This window comes from Odocoileus virginianus, chromosome 6 (genome assembly GCF_023699985.2).
Source record: "Odocoileus virginianus isolate 20LAN1187 ecotype Illinois chromosome 6, Ovbor_1.2, whole genome shotgun sequence".
Lineage (NCBI taxonomy): Eukaryota > Metazoa > Chordata > Mammalia > Artiodactyla > Cervidae > Odocoileus > Odocoileus virginianus.
The window spans coordinates 57,439,636-57,458,505 of NC_069679.1; the positions used below are offsets into that span (position 1 = coordinate 57,439,636).

The 18,870-nt window shown below is 38.5% G+C and overlaps 1 protein-coding gene across 2 annotated transcripts in view; it reads right to left on the minus strand.

Moving 5' to 3' along the window:
- EXOC5 (exocyst complex component 5) overlaps window positions 1–18,802 on the minus strand; it is a 53,214-nt gene extending 34,412 nt beyond the window's left edge. The window contains exons 1-4 of one of the 2 annotated variants that reach the window (XM_070469402.1): window positions 18,585–18,802; window positions 3,653–3,747; window positions 2,751–2,898; window positions 1,415–1,609 (exon numbers count right to left, since the gene is read on the minus strand). In XM_070469402.1, the coding sequence (XP_070325503.1) occupies window positions 1,415–1,609; window positions 2,751–2,898; window positions 3,653–3,747; window positions 18,585–18,611 (465 nt within the window). In that variant the 5' untranslated portion in view covers window positions 18,612–18,802. The remainder of the gene's footprint in view (window positions 1–1,414; window positions 1,610–2,750; window positions 2,899–3,652; window positions 3,748–18,584) is intronic. The other variant, XM_020874179.2, reaches the window with a different exon arrangement.
- Between the last annotated feature and the right edge of the window lie 68 nt (window positions 18,803–18,870).

Sequence of the window (18,870 nt, forward strand, 5' to 3'; positions counted from 1 at the left end):
GCCATTAAAAAGAATTCATTTGAATCAGTTCTAATGAGATGGATGAAACTGGAGCCCATTATACACAGCGAAGTAAGCCAGAAAGATAAAGACCATTACAGTATACTAACACATATATATGGACTTTAGAAAGATGGTAACGATAACCCTATATGCAAAACAGAAAAAGAGACTCAGATGCATAGAACAGACTTGTGGACTCTGGGAGAAGGCGAGGGTGGGATGTTTCAAGAGAACAGCATTGAAACATGTATATTATCTAGGGTGAAACAGATAACCAGCCCTGGTTGGGTACATGAGACAAGTGCTCGGGCCTGGTGCACTGGGAAGACCCAGAGGGATCGGGTGGAGAGGGAGGTGGGAGGGGGGACTGGGATGGGGAATACATGTAAATTCATGGCTAATTCATTTCAATGTATAACAAAAACTACTGTAATGATGTAAAGTAATTAGCCTCCAACTAATTAAAAAAAAAAAAGTAAAAAAAAAAAAATTTTTAATCTTATCTGATAGTTGAAAAAAAATAAATAAATAAATAAATAAAATAAAATACTGTCTTTTCTATAGAGGAATTTTCTCTACACATAAGCATTTCTTTCAAAGATCTCTAAAAATTGCAAACTCTATAAACCTATATATTTCCTACACACAAAACAATGTGTTGCTTAATTCAAAGTGAAGTTCAATACAACTTAGCTTTTAACATGCCACTACCTGAGATGTCCCATGGAGTAAACCTGGAAAATATTCTGGAAGATTGTATTTAACATATTAATAGACAATGTTATTACTATGTGCATATACTATCCATGTCTTTTTCATGCACTTTTAAATTTTTTCCCCCTGAGGGGAAGAAAAGGAGCTGAACAACCTTCTCCCAAGATTGGAGAGTAACCAATACTATACAACCTTAGACCAGGATTAAGTGACTAGTGCTATGAAAAAGATTAACATGAATAATTAATTCAGATTTTTCAATTCTTTTTGATTCCGAACTATGCTTTAATTTTTATAAAAGAACTTTATTCAATAACAAAAACTAGAAGCTCTGAATTCCTTGCACAGAAATATACTTGTTTGTAAATGATTTAGGGTCACACCACCCCCTCACCCAGGGGAATATGACTATTAAATTCTGTTAATATTAAAAGTCAATTATGAAAAAATATACTTAATAACATAGTTAACTCAATATTTCTAAACCATACACATTTCATAAACAAAATGCCAGGCAATCCAACTAAAAATCTGAATATAAATTTTGTTGGCAAGTGTATTTTTCGGAATAAAGACTTTTAATAAGTCAGCTACTCAGTGATTTGAAGTCTGACTGTGGAAAGCAGCAATTGTAGTTCATAATTAGAGCATTGTTAGTAATGTTATTATATGCTTTTATCCTTCTGACAGTGCTCACCTTTTCAGAATTTGTAAAAACATCAGATTTCAGTTCTCCATCTAGAAACTCATTGAAGTATTTCATCAACTTCTGAGCCTCTACTGCCCGTTGTCTTGGTGTGTTTACCCCCTCCAACTGGTCTCCAAGGTGACAGACTTTGGTTGCTACATAGCTGATGTGCTCATCAAGTTCTTGGAAATGTTGGAAGGCAACCTAGGAGAAACATGCATAAGCATAAAATATAATCAGAGAACCCAGATTAACTATTAATACTATTATTATTACCAAGGGGAATTTGCATTAGAAGTATTTTGAATCTATTACTTTAACTACTTAAAAATACATTATCTTATGTAAATTACTGAGTTTATTAAATATTTTCTAAATATTTAAAATCTATATATTCTAAAATCTATAAATATTTTTTATACAGACCTAAGTGAAGGAATCTAAACATATGAAAACTGAGTAGAATGCTAATCTCTAATACTAAAGAACAAACAACCCCTACAAGGCAGCAATGCTAAACACGCTCTTCTAACTACACTTATAAAGGTCAATTAAGTTCCACATCAGGCCCAGAATGTGAAAGAGGTTCAGAGGTTCCTGATTAAGTCTAGGGCCTAAGAAGTAAGAATGGCTAAGAAGTTTGGCCTGTGTACCCCAGAGTCAGCTAATGGTCCAGTTTTACTCCAAAATGGATTGAGGAAGAGTTCTGCATCTGCTTTTCCCAGTTACACCAGCATTCTCATTAGGGTATCTGCCTCACGACTTCTGTGAAACTTCCCAGACCAGGTTTTCTCTAGGGAAAAATGTGATCCAGGCAATAGCTGGTCTGGTATTATTATTTTGCCTTATGATTAAATGAGAATGCAAAGAGACACCTAAATATCCAAGCTAGTCATGACTTCCTAAAAATACTGGTCTGCTGAGGTATCATTCTTAAAAATTTGCATTGTTAAGAGAGGAAGCAAGGACCACACTGTACTGAATACCATCCCATCCTAAGAAGGGAGTACTCTGACCCCAAACCATCACTCAGTAGCAAACAAGTGCACCAAGAGTGCCTGGTAACAATCCATTAACATTTTATGACATGAGATGGGAGCAGTATAAAGAAACCTCAACAACTACTACTTGACTAAGTTGCCTCAGTCGTGTCTGACTCTGTGCAACCCCATAGACAGCAGCCTACCAGGCTCCTCCGTCCATGGGATTTTCCAGGCAAGAGTACTGGAGTGGGGTGCCATTGCCTTCTCCGACTATTTGACTAGACTTTTTTTTAAAAAACTTAAAACTGAAAGGATATAAATATATTAAAGTCTGTATATTCATTATTTAATTAATGGTTTACCTGATTGCTTTTCTGGAGTTCTTGTACCTTCCTGGCAAATTCCTTAGCTTCTTTCTGACACTGTTGCTCTAGTTTCTCTACTTTCCTTTGAATCCTTTCATCCATTATCTGGAGCTCCTGAATATGATTTACAAATTCTTCTAACAATCTAACAAAAGAAAATTAGAATATGTATCAATCCATCTATAATTGATCACTCGGAACTGATCAGTTCACTTATAATTGTAAATAAAGCATTAGTGAGCATTCCTTGAGGTAGGGATGAACATGTTAATTTTCTCTCTAACATCATGTTAAAGATTATCTCTGATATCAACAAAAGCCTCATAGGGAATCTCCAGATTAACCCCCAGAAATGAAACCAACTTTACAGAAATAGTCAAAAGGGTAAAATGCACTATATAAACATAATACTGTGCATTCCGGGGTATGGTGAATTTTTGTTCCCCCAATTTACAATAATTCTTAAAACAGCATACTCAACATATTTTATTTTAGAGGTATAACCAATAATTTCTTTTTTTTTTCCATTTATTTTTATTAGTTGGAGGCTAATTACTTTACAACATTGCAGTGGTTTTTGTCATACATTGAAATGAATTAGCCATGGATTTACATGTTAGAGGTATAACCAATAATTTCTAATTTATTATTAATTGAAGAAAATATTAACAATTCTCATAATGCAATAAAATCCCTTCCCCCATATCACTTAAAGTCCTTCTCTAAAATAAAAGAAACATAAAAGGAAAAAAAAAATCTCAAGCTTCTAATGCTTCTTCCTTTTATTGGCCAGTTGTTAACTCCTTTTTCATGAATATTGAAAGGAATTCCAACAGTCGCCTCTATTCCAGACACAAACTTGTACTAGATTGGGTCTATTAAAAAAAATTTTACTTCACCTTTTAGGATCAAAAGCTTCAGGTCCCCCTCTAGAACCTCCTCCCGGGGTTCTCCATACAAGACGTTCAATATACTCATCTGCCACAAAAGGCTCCTAGTTTACAAAATAAATGTTCTTTAAAAAGTTTCACATGTCATAACTTACTACTACTTACAAAAATGAAATAGGTTATACTATGTGAGAACTGAAATTAAACTACTAATTAAATATATCTAATTATTAAAATGTACAGGCTTTTTCTATTTAAAAAAGCTTCAATAAACAAATCATTTAATGAAAATTAGGATATTAAAGAGTTTGATAAGCAGGAACAAACTAATGGAAAAGTGAGCAAAGGAAACAATTTATAAAAGAAATAAAAATGGCCAAGAAACATGAAACATAAAGCTTCACTAGTAATCAAATGAGGTCAAGTTATTACTTTTTTGGGGGGCCTCACACTGGCAACGTTTTTTCTTTTTCCTTAATTACAATATTTAAATACAATATTTCGTTAATTAAAATATGCAATGCAGGAGCAGTTAAGCTGAAATTCACACTCTCACTATTGTTAGAAAAGTTAAAATGTACAATATTTTTGGAGGGCAAGGAGCAACATTTTGGTAACATCAACAGGTCCAAAAATGCTCACACCATTTAACCCAGTAATTCTACTTTTAAAATTCTAAGGGAAAAAGTAGACATGAACGCAAAATTTCTGTATCATGTATAATGCTGAAAAGTTACTTACATAAATATCAACAGAATCATTATTGAAAAATTATAGTCAATTTATAGGATAAAAATTATGTTTCTATTAAAATCATGTTGTAAAAAAATTTAATGAAATGAGAAAAAATGCTCACATATAATATCTAATATTAAAATAGCAAGACAAAATTTTCTAAACTTTATAGAAAAAAAGAATTAAAAAAAAGAATATCAGAATAGAAGGCCCAATTAAGAAAATTATCATTCAAATGTTCACCATCAGCTGACAATGTGTTTTTAGACACATAATATTAACACATGAATTTACATATTTTCTATATTACGCTATTTCATATAAATAGGTATCATATATTGCCTCACACTTAGCATATAACTTAAACTGATAGCATCTGTTGATGATTTCAGTTTGAATTCTTGTATCTGTAAAACTTTCCACTCTTAATCATACTTTAAAAACATATTTTCACTGATGAACATTCACTGAACAGTAAAATTTCCACGGCCAAGTAGTCTGTTAAGTGTTGGAATAAAAAGATGTATATAACACAAATGGCACCCTTCAGAAACACAGCATGAACAGGGAAAAAGTATAAAGAATACAGTAATAGTATGTGACAAGTAAAATTTAAAATTTGTGCACAAACTTCAGTACTAACATTGCTGAGTGAGTTGTTAACTCAATAGGTAGTTGAGTGATGGAAACAGGATATTTCTTAATTCAGCAAATGTTTAGTAAACAACTACTCTTGTGTTGAGCACTGTGGCAGGCACTAAGAATACAGTTGTGAATTCAATACAGAAGTCTCTGCAAGTTCTCACAGAAATGATCTTCTACTAAGGATACAAACCTTAAACAGTAATTACAGAAATAACTAATCACAATTGTGATAAATGTGGGGGAAAGAAATTCCTGAATGCTCTAAAAACAGCAACAGAGATAAAGGGAAGATGGAAATGTAAGAAGACTGGGAAAAAGTGAGTATTGCAACAGTCTTACTTTCTGAGAGCATGACACTTTAGCTGAGTCCAGAGGAAAGAAGAAAAGTCAGCCAGAAAAAAATGGAAGTTTTCCAGACCATTAGGGAAAGAGAAGATAGAGCTTAACCCATTAGAGGAAAATGGACTAGATCACAAATACCACATATGGAAGCATGTAGAGAGAAGTGACAATTAAAACCCATAGATGATAACCTGTCCTTTTATCATCATCATCATCACATTGGAATTTGAGAGAATGGCTTACCAGTCTGATGTGAGAGGAGGACTGAGAGGACAAGCTTCAGTCAGAACAATAACCATTGGAAAAAGAGGAACACCAACAAGAGTAACAGCTCACAAAATCATTTAACATTCACTGTGTGCAGTTAAGACCAGAGGTCCTATTTTATCCCCAGTTTATAACAAAGAAGCTGAGATTTAGAGAGGATACTTACTTGCCCAAGATAACACAAGCTGTATATGGCAGAGCTGAGATTTAAATTGCTGTTTCCACTGCTATATAACACTTAATAGTAACTTTGGGAAACTACAAATAGCTCCTTGTGCCTGAAGTTTAGGTGGTGAGAATAAAAGGTGAAGCTAAAAAGGTGAAAACTGCCACGTGAAGGCACATGCACATCACTGATTCCGTCTTTTAAAATTTCTCCTTATATTCATATGGCATCAAAAATACAAGGCAATAATTTTATCAAACAATTGATAAACTGTTGCATGCCTTGTGTACATAAAATCCATGATCAACTTTCAAACTGTACATATTTTAAAAGAAAACCGTATCATTTTTTATTGTTAATATCAGCTATTGCTAAAAAATAAACATCAAGTAGCAAGAACACATAACAATATAAATATGTTTTTAAAAAAATTTAAAGACTCTTTTTAAAAGATTCTTTTATAGTGGTCAAAATAACTGAAAAATAACAGCCACAGTAATACAGCTCTAGGAAATATAAACATCCAATATGATCAAGGCATGAAAAGCAAACAAAACAGCTAGCTACTTTTAAGAAATTCAGTTCAAACCAGATTTTAAAATGGGCAGAAGAAATGAACAGACATTTTCCCCAAGAAGACATATAGATGGCCAAAAGGCACATGAAAAGATGCTCAACATGGCTAATCTATCATCAAAAAGAAAACAAGTAACAAATGATGGCCAGGATGTGAGAAAGGGAACACTTGTACACTGTTGGTGGGAATAAAAATTGGCGCAGCCACTATGGAAAACAGTATGGAGATCTCTCAAAAAACAAAAAATAGAACTACCATGTATGTTAGTTCCTCAGTCATGTACAACTCTTTGCCACCCCATGGTCTGTAGCCCACCAGGCTCCTCTGTCTATGAATTCTCCAGGCAAGAATACTGGAGTGGGTTGCCTTTTCCTTCTCCAGGGGAACTTCCTGACCCAGGGATCAAACCCAGGTCTCCTGCACTGCAGGTAGATTCTTCACCATCTGAGCCACCAGGGAAGCCCAGGCCTACCATATGACCCAGAAATTCCATACCTGGGTATATATCTGAAAAAACAACAACAGTAATTTGTGAAGATACCTGCGCTTCAATGTTGATAGCAGCATTATTTACAATTGCCAAGATATGAAAGCAACATAAGTGTCCATCAACAGGTGAACTGATAAAGAAGGTGAAGTATATAGATAGAATGAAACACTACTGAGCACATAAGAAAGGATGAAATTTTGCCATTTGCAGCCACACAGATGGCCTTGACGGGCATTATGCTGAAAGTGAAATATATCAGACAGAGAAAGACAAATACTGTACAGAATCTATTATAATGGGAATCTAAAAAATACAACAAATTAGTAAATATAACAGAAAAGCAGCAGACTCACAGGTATAGAGAACAAACTAGTCGTTACCAATGGTAGGAAAGAGGACAGTATCAGGGTGGGGTAATGGGAAGTACAAACTATTGGATGTAAGATATGCTACAAGGATGTATTATACAACATGGGGAATATGCCAATATTTTGGAATAACTGCAAATAAGTAAATAAATTCAGTTTACCCAGGTGCTGACATGATTGATGATTAAATCATAAGGATGAGTTAGACAGTCAGACAAATATTCTGACCCTCTAAAATACAATTTACTCATTTAGCAAACATATTTATATAATCACACCTGAGTCTACCTCACTTAAGACAAGAGTTGACATGTGTAACAAATCTTAATTTAAAAGCACTAACTGAGAAACAATGACAAAGGAATTTATGCTTAGAGCTACTTAGAACTTTAGAAAGTCTGACAAACACATGAAAGACTTCTAAATAAGACGGTAATGACAGCTAATTTTTAAAAGTATTTACTACGTGCCAAATATGTGCCTAGCACTTACAATCTTATTTAATATATACTTAACAAATCTATGAAGTAGGTTCTATTAATATAGACTAGTTGTACGCCTGAGAAATTGTGATACAAGGGGTATATTTAATTCAAGGCCACATTGGTGAGCCACAATCCATGGGGTCACAAGATTTCATTGGAGGTCTGGGTTCCAACAGACTCAACAAATCATGATGTCAAGCAGATCCAGGAACTAGTCATCGTAAGATGGAAGTAGTAACCCCAGGATCAAACATGAACAGAACCAGAAAGCAAACTGCATAAGCAGGTAGCCCATGTTTTTCACTACTATTGTACTGCATGCTTCCCTTAATTCATATGTATGGCCTTATGGGAATCACTTAAAACCAGATGATAGAGAAGGAAAAAGCATGAGCTTGCTTCATGAAGAGTTGGCTAAGCATGTTGGTGTCAAATAAAAATGAACAGCAACTGCAATCACAACTTCCCTCAGCAGTGGCCTTAAAACTCGGTGACAAGAAAAATATCCTCCCAAAAGACAAAGACTGGTCATCCTCATGAGTGGTCAGAAAACTGACCTAGTTAGAATATACATGGACTCATGGATAGTGGCCAAGGACCTAGCTATCAGAGGAAAAAGGACTGGAAGAAAGAGAACAGGGAAATCTGGGGTTGACGCACATGAACGGACACATGAGACTGGGCATGAAGTATGAAGATCTTAGTATCACATGTTAACATCCACAGGGAGACATTTACTATGGAAGAATAATAAATAATGACTCTGCCACTCATCACACTTCTGATTTTCCTCCAGAGTAAGAACCCTAAATGGAGTGCTAGAGGAGCCACCTGCCCCCTCCCCCTGCCAATGTACATGAAAACACGGAGCTTAGTGGCACAGGAGTGTTCTGCAGCGAACACAGATGTGTGGTCCAGATGTCCTGTCAAGAAGGGTCTTGCTCTAGCCGCTAGCAGTGCTGTCAGCAGAGCATTCACCTGGCAGCATTTTCAGGGATCCTTCAGCTGCACAGAGCCGCTTCACTCAATGTCACATTTTTCCCAATGTTGTCTGTGTGTGCTCAGTTGTGTCCAACTCTTTGTGACACCATGGACTGTCTCCTCTGTCCAGGGAATTTCCCAGGCAAGAATACTGGGACAGACTGTCATTTCCCACTCCAGGGGATCTTTCAAACAAAGGGATCAAACACAGGTCTCCTGTGTCTCCTGCACTGGCAGGCAGATTCTTTACCACTGTACCACCTGGGAAAGCCAATGTGGTCTCTATCTAATTACTAATTAAGATGGGGATAGAAAGGCCTGACCACTTGAGTAAAAATCAGGGCAACTCTTGAGAGGTAATTTTAGTTTCAGAACTTCCCATAGGAACCATCACCACTGTTGCTGGGTCAGCACTGTACTGTTATTTCTCCTAAGACCCAATTTTGCTTATCTACCCTGTCCTTTCACATATACTCACCCCAAGGGTGGACATGGAACAACAGACTGGTTCCAAATAGGGAAAGGAGTACGTCAAGGCTATATATTGTAATCTGCTTATTTAACTTATATGCAGAATACATCATGAGAAACGCTGGGCTGGAAGAAGCACAAGCTCGAATCAAGATTGCTGGGAGAAATATCAATAACCTCAGATATGCAGATGACACCACCCTTATGGCAGAAAGTGAAGAGGAACTAAAAAGCCTCTTGATGAAAGTGAAAGAGAAGAGTGGAAAAAGTTGGCTTAAAGCTTAACATTCAGAAAACTAAGATCATGGCATCTGGTCCCATCACTTCATGGCAAATAGATGGGGAAACAGTGGAAACAGTGTCAGACTTTATTTCACTGCAGATGGTGATTGCAGCCATGTAATTAAAAGACGCTTACTTCTTGGAAGGAAAGTTATGACCAACCTAGACAGCATATTAAAAAGCAGAGACATTACTTTGCCAACAAAGGTCTGTCTAGTCAAGGCTGTGGTTTTTCCAGTGGTCATGTATGGATGTGAGAGTTGGACTATGAAGAAAGCTGAGTGCCAAAAAATTGATGCTTTTGAACTGTGGTGTTGGGGAAGACTCTTGAGAGTCCCTTGGACTGCAAGGAGATCCAACCAGTCCATTCTAAAGGAGATCAGTCCTGGGTGTTCATTGGAAGGACTGATGCTGAAGCTGAAATTCCAATACTTTGGCCACCTCATGGAAAGAGTTGACTCATTGGAAAAGACCCTGATGCTGGGAGGGATTGGGGGCAGGAGGAGAAGGGGACGACAGAGGATGAGATGGCTGGATGGCATCACCGACTCGATGCACATGAGTCTGAGTAAACTCCGGGAGTTGGTGATAGACAGGGAGGCCTGGCGTGCTGCGACTCATGGGGTCGCAAAGAGTCAGACATGACTGAGCGATTGAACTGACTGAACTGAACTGAAGGGTACTTTCTAATAAATATTCTGCACACTAAACTGTCTTAAAGTCAGCTTTTCTGAGAAAACCTGCAACACTGCAGTAGTCTAGTCAAGAGATGCTAATGACTCAAATCAAAGTAGCAATGTAAGGGATACTGTCATGTTGCCAGGTTCATGACCTTTTAAAGGATCTGTTCATATGGATGTGACAATTGGACTATAAAGAAAGCTGAGCACCAAAGAATTGATGCTTTTGAACTGTGGTATTGGAGAAGACTCTTGAGAGTTCCTTGGACTGCAAGGAGATCAAACCAGTCTATCCCAAAGCAAATCAGTCCTGAATATTCACTGGAAGGACTGATTCTGAAGTTGAAACTCCAATACTTTGGTCACCTGATGCGAATAACTAACTCAGTGGAAAAGACCCTGATGCTGGGAAAGATTGAAGGCAGGAGAAGAAGGGGACAACAGAGGATGAGATGGTTAGACAGCATCACCGACTTGATGGATGTGAGTTTGAGCAAGCTCCGGGAGTTGGTGATAGACAGGGAGGCCTGGCGTGCTGCAGTCCATGGGGTCACAAAGAGTCGGACACAACTGAGCGACTGAACTGAACTGATACAGTGAGTGAACTGAATGCTGATAAACTGGATGTGGGAAGAAATTTTAAAAGGGAATCATGATGACTCATAGAGGTTGCAACCAGAACCACCGTATGAACAGTGAGTGGTACCATTTACTGAGACTGGGAAGGAGATGGAAAAGGGAGTGGGGAAATAAGAGCTCTATTCTGCATATTATATGCTGAAGATGCCAATCTGAAATACAAGTGAAAATGTAAAGCACATAGTCAGAAAAATAAGCTGTATTACAGGGACGAAACTGGTGCTAGATATAATTTTAAAATTATTTAAAACCTCAGAACTGGATTAGGTCACCCAGGAGAAGGGCATGCCAACATGTGGAAATATGAAGAGGAAAGGAAACCATCAAGAGACAAAATAAGAGGGACCAGTAAAGGAGAAGGAACTATTAGGAGAGAACAGTATCCTGGAAGTGAAGTGCAGGTTTTATCTTCAGAGGCAATCAAATTATCACAAGAGTTAAAGATAAATCAGTTGCTGATTTCAAAAAAATGGAAGTTTTGGGAAAAAAATCTTTTCTGCTTATAAAACTAAATAAATCCCAGTAACTTATTAATACTTAGCACTGCAAAGGCATTTACAATGAGAAAAGACAGGCAAATTAACAAATTCCTCAAGACCTCTAAATGACCAACTCCTCCTAAGAGGATTCTCAAAGATACCTGTAAACAATTCCCCCCAAAATCTTCTAGAATTTCATGAATCCTCTTAATCTCTATTTTTCTGTAGTAGTTAAAAGCAAAATCAGCCAAAACAATCTAAGTATGTACTACAAAGATACTATCATGTTAAATTCAACTTTGCATGCATGCTCAGTCACTTAAATTGTGACTGATTCTTTACCACCCTATACACTGTAGCTCCCCAGGCTCCTCTGTCCATGGGATTTCCCAGGCAAGAAAAAAGGAGTGGGTTGCCATTTCCTCTCCACAGGACATTCAGATCCAGGGATCAAACCAGTATCTCCTGCACTGGCAGGTGGGTTCTTTACCACTAAGCCACCAGGGAAGACAAACTTTACATAATTTATTACTGTGTTTATCTGTTAAACTGATTTCATATCCTTATATAAGTTTCATATTCTTTATTACCAATTGTAATAAAAACATGGAGTTTGTGGTCATTTCTATTAAAAATTAAGACCTCAAGCCCTTGAACAGGAACATAAATTCCTAATTTAACACTTTCTCCTTGAGAAAATTCAACTAAATTGTCTCAAAAAGATTCAACAAAATATGTTATAGCCACCTACATACTCAAAGAACCTATAATATTTTCACTTACCTAGGTAAAAAAAAAAAAATAAGGCTCAGAGGATTTCAGGAAGAAGTATTTCTGGGTCCCATTAAAGCAACTAACAAGTAGGTTCAGGTACTTCCTGTAGAAAGTACTTTTCTTAAATTCACTATCAAATGTGAATCTATTAGTAGACCTGTCAAACTAATCTTTAAAACACTATTCACTTTTAGTCAGAAACTTCCCTATGCAATTTCAAAACTATGATGTTCACCTTCTTAAATCTACCCTTCTAAGTTCTTATTTTACACTACCTAACCAAATTTATTTGTATCCCAAAATGAACAGGCACACTACCACAAGCATACTCTCGCCTTCTCTTCAAACTCATGTCACTTCTGCTTCCTTACCTGTGACCAAGTTACTCAATCCACAAAGATACTTGTGGGGAAAGGGTTCTTTCCCTAGATTATCTCAACTGATTTCTTCACTCTTAAACAATCCCCATGAAGCTGAAAGGGCTCCCCTCGTGGCCCACTTCATAAAGAATCTGCCTGCAATGCAGGCAACCAGGGTTCAATTCCTGGGTCAGGAAAATCTCCTGGAGAAGGAAATGGCAATGCACTCCAGTATTCTTGCCTGGAAACTTCCATGGACCAAAGAGCCTGACAGGGTACAGTCCTTGGGGTTGCAAAGAGTTGGATCTAAGCACACACACACACGTGCACATGAGGCTTAAAAATTCAAATCCCAACACAGAATAATATTTAATACCAGTTAACACTTCCATTTTGTCATTTATTACTTTACACTAACATCTGTGGGAGAAGGCAATGGCAACCCACTCCAGCACTCCTGCCTGGAAAATCCCATGGATGGAGGAGCCTGGTAGGCTGCAGTCCATGGAGTTGCAAAGGGTCGGACATGATTCACTTTCACTTTCCACTTTCACGCATTGGAAAGGAAATGGCAACCCACTCCACTGTTCCTGCCTGGAGAATCCCAGGGACGGGGGAGCCCAGTGGGTTGCCATCTGTTGGGTTGCAGAGTTGGACACGACTGAAGCGACTTAGCAGCAGCAGCAGTAACATCTCTAAGTTTCTCTCTTCTTACACTTAAGTTGAAACCAAGGGCAGGTTTTGTCATCCATTTCTCTTACTTTCCAGCTGTGGTCAACAGAACAACGTTGAGCAGATCACAAATGCACAATAAATCAAAACACTTGCTTGCCCATAGCCAAATCCCCTGCTGCTGCTAAGTCGCTTCAGTCATGTCCAACTCTGTGTGACCCCACAGGTGGCAGCCCACCAGGCTCAGCCATCCCTGGGATTCTCAAGGCAAGAACACTGGAGTGGGTTGCCATTTCCTTCTCCAATGCATGAAAGTGAAAAGTGAAAGTGAAGTCGCTCAGTCGTGTGTGACTCTTAGTGACCCCATGGACTGCAGCCTACCAGGCTCTTCCATCCATGGGATTTTCCAGGCAAGAGTACTGGAGTGGGTTGCCATTGCCTTCTCCGAATACCCTGCTGAGGACCTTGAGAATCAAGATTTGCCCCTTATATCCAAAACCAAAAAAGGCAGGAGCACCATGCTCCACTCCAGAAATAAAAAATAGGCACTCTACGGTGCTATAAATCTAAGACTCTACTAGAAACCAAACATGAGCTTTATGCAATTCCAGCACTGGAACTAAATGAATTTTACCCATTTGGCTTCTCCTTTTAACCACATTTGATTTTATTCTCACGAGACTATGTGTTTTGTGGTGGATTTAAATGAATTACATTTATTGAACACTGATTCTTTTGAAAAGCACTACAAATGTTTTGTTTCAGGTTAGCAAAATGGGATTCATCCTACCCAAGGAAAGGCTGAAGGAAAGCACACACAAGACAACAAAGAGGCTAAGTGGTAAGCGTGCCAGGAGAGCTTTTGTTCCAGTGGTCTTTGATCCTGGTTCCTGACACAGTCCTCCTAAAATTCTTCTAATCTGCTGAGTGACGAAGTTGATAGGAGTGGTTTACACAGAACTCCTAAATCTCTTGAAATCTCCTGGGAGCACCTTTGGCTCTACTGAAGCAACTCTTGGTGGGTTCCTGGGTGGGGGCTGGTCACCAGAAAGATAAAGCATGATTAGAAGCCCAGAACTTTCAGCCTCATCCTCTATACTCTGTGAAGAGGAGAAGGGCTAGAGATTGAACAAATCATTGATTCTCTACATGATGAAATCTCCATAAAAATCCCTTAAGTGTGGGGTCCAGAGAAATTCCCGGTTGTGGAGCGCATCAAGTTGCTAGAAGGGTGGTATACCCAAGGAGAGAACGACAGTGCAGTACTCCTTCTCCATATTCTGCCTCATGCACCTCTTCCCTCTCGTTCCTGAGCTTTTTAATAAACCAGTAACCTAGTTACTAAACTGTTCTCCTGAGTTGTGTGAGCCATTCTAGCAAACTACTGAACCCAAAGAGGAGGTCATGAGAACCTCCAATTTATGGCTGGTGGATCAGAAACAGAGATGACAACATTGGTCTCCAAAGTGGGGGCATTTTTCTGAGACTGAACCCTTAACTTTGAGCCCTTTGTGGGACTTAAGCTAACTCCAGGTAAACAGTATCAGAATTAGAATGAATTGTAGAAAACCCAGTCAGTGTCTGTTGCAAAACTGAATTGTTGTGGGAAAAAAATTCCCATCCCCATACATCTGGTGTCAGAAGTGAAGCAATACTGAGAGTAATGGTAAAGTGCTGAGAGAAGAAAGGTGGTGTTTTTTTTTTTCTTTCACTCCCTCAACTAGATTTTTAACTCAAACCGTCTTTTAATTCCAGTACCTGGAAGGATTTCTGGCCTAGGGTAGGTAAGGTAAGGAAAGCTAAATGTTTACTGAATGAATCCATTTTCTCATATACATGATACTATAATTGGTGGCCAAGTTCCATAAATATGTATTTAGTAGCTAATATGGCTAAAACAAGTAGCATATCAACATCTTGAAAGTAAAGGAGTGGTCCTTACTTGTATATTTCATGTTCATTACTAACTAGTTAATTGAACAACAGAATTAAGTCTTTTTTAATAAGTCTTCAGTCTGTGTAACTTAATTTATAAATCTAAGAGACATAAATATGTTTTTATACAAATGTGTTCTTCACTATTCAAATTCTAATCTGGAAGTCAAAGAGCCATTGTCACCACAGTCAAATTACCTAACTTCAAACACTATTATTAACACATCCACATTTACAAAAAAGAAAAAAAAATCAAATTCCTAATCCTGGTATTTAGAACCTCGACAATTAAAAACTCCAATTACCTTACATGCCACTCCTCTTCTTCATGCATACTATACTTCATGAACTAAGATGATCTCTTCCCTTGTTTTGGGGGTCTACACTTGGATGGCCTGCTTTATTGGAATGTCCTTCCACCCAGTTCCACAAACTCAAATTTAATTTATGCTTTGTATTTCATTCAAATGCCACTTTCTAATCCTTTCCCACTTCTAGAGGTAATCTTCCTATTCTTTCAACTTCTATAGCACTTTACCTAGACCTCTGACACCATTTATAACTTTATTTCAAGAGTATGTAGCTATATATCTTTCTTCTCTCCCCCTATTTAACATTAAGGGCAAGTTCTATAATAAATTCAACATTTTCCAATGTTCCATGGAATTCACAAAATTAACAGTAGAAAATAAAACATTCTCATGGTCAAAGAAGTTTGGGAAATGAACTTCTTAAAATATTTAACATACCAAGGAATATTGTAAATCTCTAAGGAAACGAAGCATGCCCACACCCCAAACTTCTTCGAGCTCTGAACCAGTTGTGTTTTTTGCTTCACATCTCATAGGATTAATATGTCTATAGCAAATTCTTTGAGACATGACGCCTCATTAACTTAGTAGGTACTCAACAGACTCTGCTTAACGAAGAATCCTCCCATAAAGGCAACTTGCCCAAGCAGAAGGGAAAACTCCAGAACAATGACAGCAGAGAAAAATACCAAGTGAAAAGGGAGTACAAAGTTCTCAACAATGCAGTGAAAAGAGGGGAATACTTAGGACAACAGAGAAAAAATTTACTATCCCAGCCACTTTTTATGTGTAGAGGACATAACACAAACCATATATGAACTCTTTTTAGAATGTCCATCCTGAGGTGATCATTTAGAAATACTGCAGACAGAACTTTTAAATCATTTCTGTCAACTGAGGAAATATCTTGTAGTTCGCTTTTGTTATATGAAGGTGTTTATGTTAAAAAGGAAGTCTCGCAGGATCAATAAGACTTTAAAAGAAACAGGGTTAACACTTAAGACATTTCACATATTAAAAGCATAATCTTGCTTTAACTTCTTTCTCAGTGTGAAAAAATTAAGGCACAATTCAATTTATTGGTGCATGAAAGCCAGAATGCATAAAAACTAAATATCCTTGACTACATCCTAACCTGTTTTCCCTAGTTCTCCAGCTGTGACTAAGGAAGGAAAATAACAGAAAAAAAGGCACTCCCTGACTTGTCCTACAACCTATGTTTTAAGGCAAAAGCAACAGTTTGGTTCTTGTTTTCTTTTTTTTCTTCTCCCTGTAAAGCAAAGAGACCAACTTTTCACTTAGCAGTGAAAACTTACTCAAGGGCAGAATCCACTGTAAGGCTGAAAAGATAAATATACTTATCATTCCTATTAACATTTAATTGTAACTATTAATGTAATATGCTTTTAATTTTGACGAAGCAACAAGCTACACATGGTCAGCAAAGAGAAAGTCGCATGTGTTAAGACCCACAAGCATGTTCAATTGAGGGCACTCTATAAACCCCGTGGACATAGGACTTGCTGTATGTATCATCACTGTTAATTATTACCTGCTCTCATAACTGAAGTCATTGCATTAACTCAGACCCTAATTTAGTTTAACTACCTTATTAAATGCCAAGACATTAGAAAGCAAAATAAACTACACATATTTCCCTACTTCCTCTCCTTCCCCCATGTGGAACAGAAATCAAATACATTTTCAAGGAAGTATATGTGGACTCATACGATCAAACATTTAAAGAAAAAAAGACAACTGGGAATTCAAAGGTTAATATCTTATGAACGGTATGACAAAGTTAACAGTTTTCTGCATATTAACAGCTAGCTGGTTCCCTATTTCATTAAAGATTTCAACTTCATAAATTAGTATCTGGCTCAGGAACACACAGTAAAAGCTTTTAGCAAAAAGAATGTCTCCCTGCTCCTGTCAATCAATAAACAAATGGCACAATTTTGGAGTTAGAGAAATTAACGCAATAAATATATGTCCCTACACTTAAATCTGAGGAAATATAATTAATATTTTCCAATTCTTTCTAATAATTATACTCTTTCACTCACAAATTACTTTTTATTACAATTTATTATAACAATAGCATACACTATTCCTCAACAAATGCAGTATCTATCCAAAAGCTGACAGAAATCCAAAATATAGTTATATTAACACAAATGAAAAGTTCCCAGTTGTTACAAAAGCTGTGGCATTGAAATTTTAAGCCAAAAAAAAAAGAAAACACACAAACAAACCCAAAATAACAAAACAAAGCCTGCAGAATCTTACGCAGAAAAAAGAATCCAATTGTCACCTATGGAGAAATTATCTATTGTCAACTTAATTATTGACTTAAATATAGTCTTCTTAATTAATACCTACATTTTGTTACTCAGTATGAAACATAAGTACACACAAAAAGGGTCCACCCTTCTCTTTCCTTCACATCTGAGCTTTCATTTCTTTCACAAAAGGAGATACCCTGTTGTTACGTGGTCCAATTAGAATTTTCCTCTTCTATTATCTCAAGCATCACAGCTTCTCACACTGGATTCCCCTTAGCTCAATTTTAAGTTTTAGAGACTGAAAACGGTCCAGAAAACACATTAGAATGTCAATGTCTCACACGTTAAGGATTCTCAAACTAGCAGTTGAGGGGGGTTAAGTTATGTTACACTTCCAACTCCTCAAGACCTGAACACAAACGTTAGTTTTAGTTCTGACTTTCTTCAGTGGGAAGGGTTTAGTAGGCCTCTATTGTCCTAAAAAAAGACTACAGCCTTCTCAAATGAAAGAGTAAATTGGTAAAGTGCCGCTTCCAACACTGGCTAACCAAGTCATCACTCAATCACAAGAAGCCCCCTTGGCGTCCCAATCTCAAGCCGCCCCCCCCCCCCGCCCCCGAATATCCTGCGGGGATCCAGGCGACAGACAGAACTCGCCAGACGGTCAGCCTCCTCCTTCCGCGCCCTAAGTCAGCCCGTCCCGTCCCGAGCTCATCTTCCAAAGCCCAGACTCCGAGGCTCCCTTCCAGCTGATGCTGCTCTACTAGGACTCCTGGCTCGCGCCCCTGCGCGCCTCCCCACCCGGGGCCCCAAGCCACCCCTCCCCCCTTTCACGCTCCGCCTGCGCCGACACCCGAGCCACCACCCCACTCCTTCGCCTTCGCACCTTCCTTCCGTTCGGCTGCTCCCGGGCAGCGGCGAACGCCCACTCCTCTGCCCACCCACCTCGCTGCCTGCACCCCGGGCCTGCCCTTCCCTGAAGAGCCGTGAGAACCCACCTCGAAGAGCTCGGCCGTCGTGGCCATCCCGGCCGGCTGAGAGGCTCGCCTCGCACTGGATGCCGTCTCCGCTTCACATGCTGCGCCTCAGCGGCGCGGTACACAGGTCCCCGCTCGGCTCGCCAGCCTCGGCTCCCGGCCGCTGCGGGCCGCCCCGCTCCCCACAGAGCCCAGGCGGGGCGGGAGAACGGCCATGAAGCGAAGTCGCAGACGCCTGTCAGCTGCCTCCCGGCGCCGCCCGCGCCGCTCCCATTGTCACCGCCTCGTACGCCGGAAGTGGAGCTGC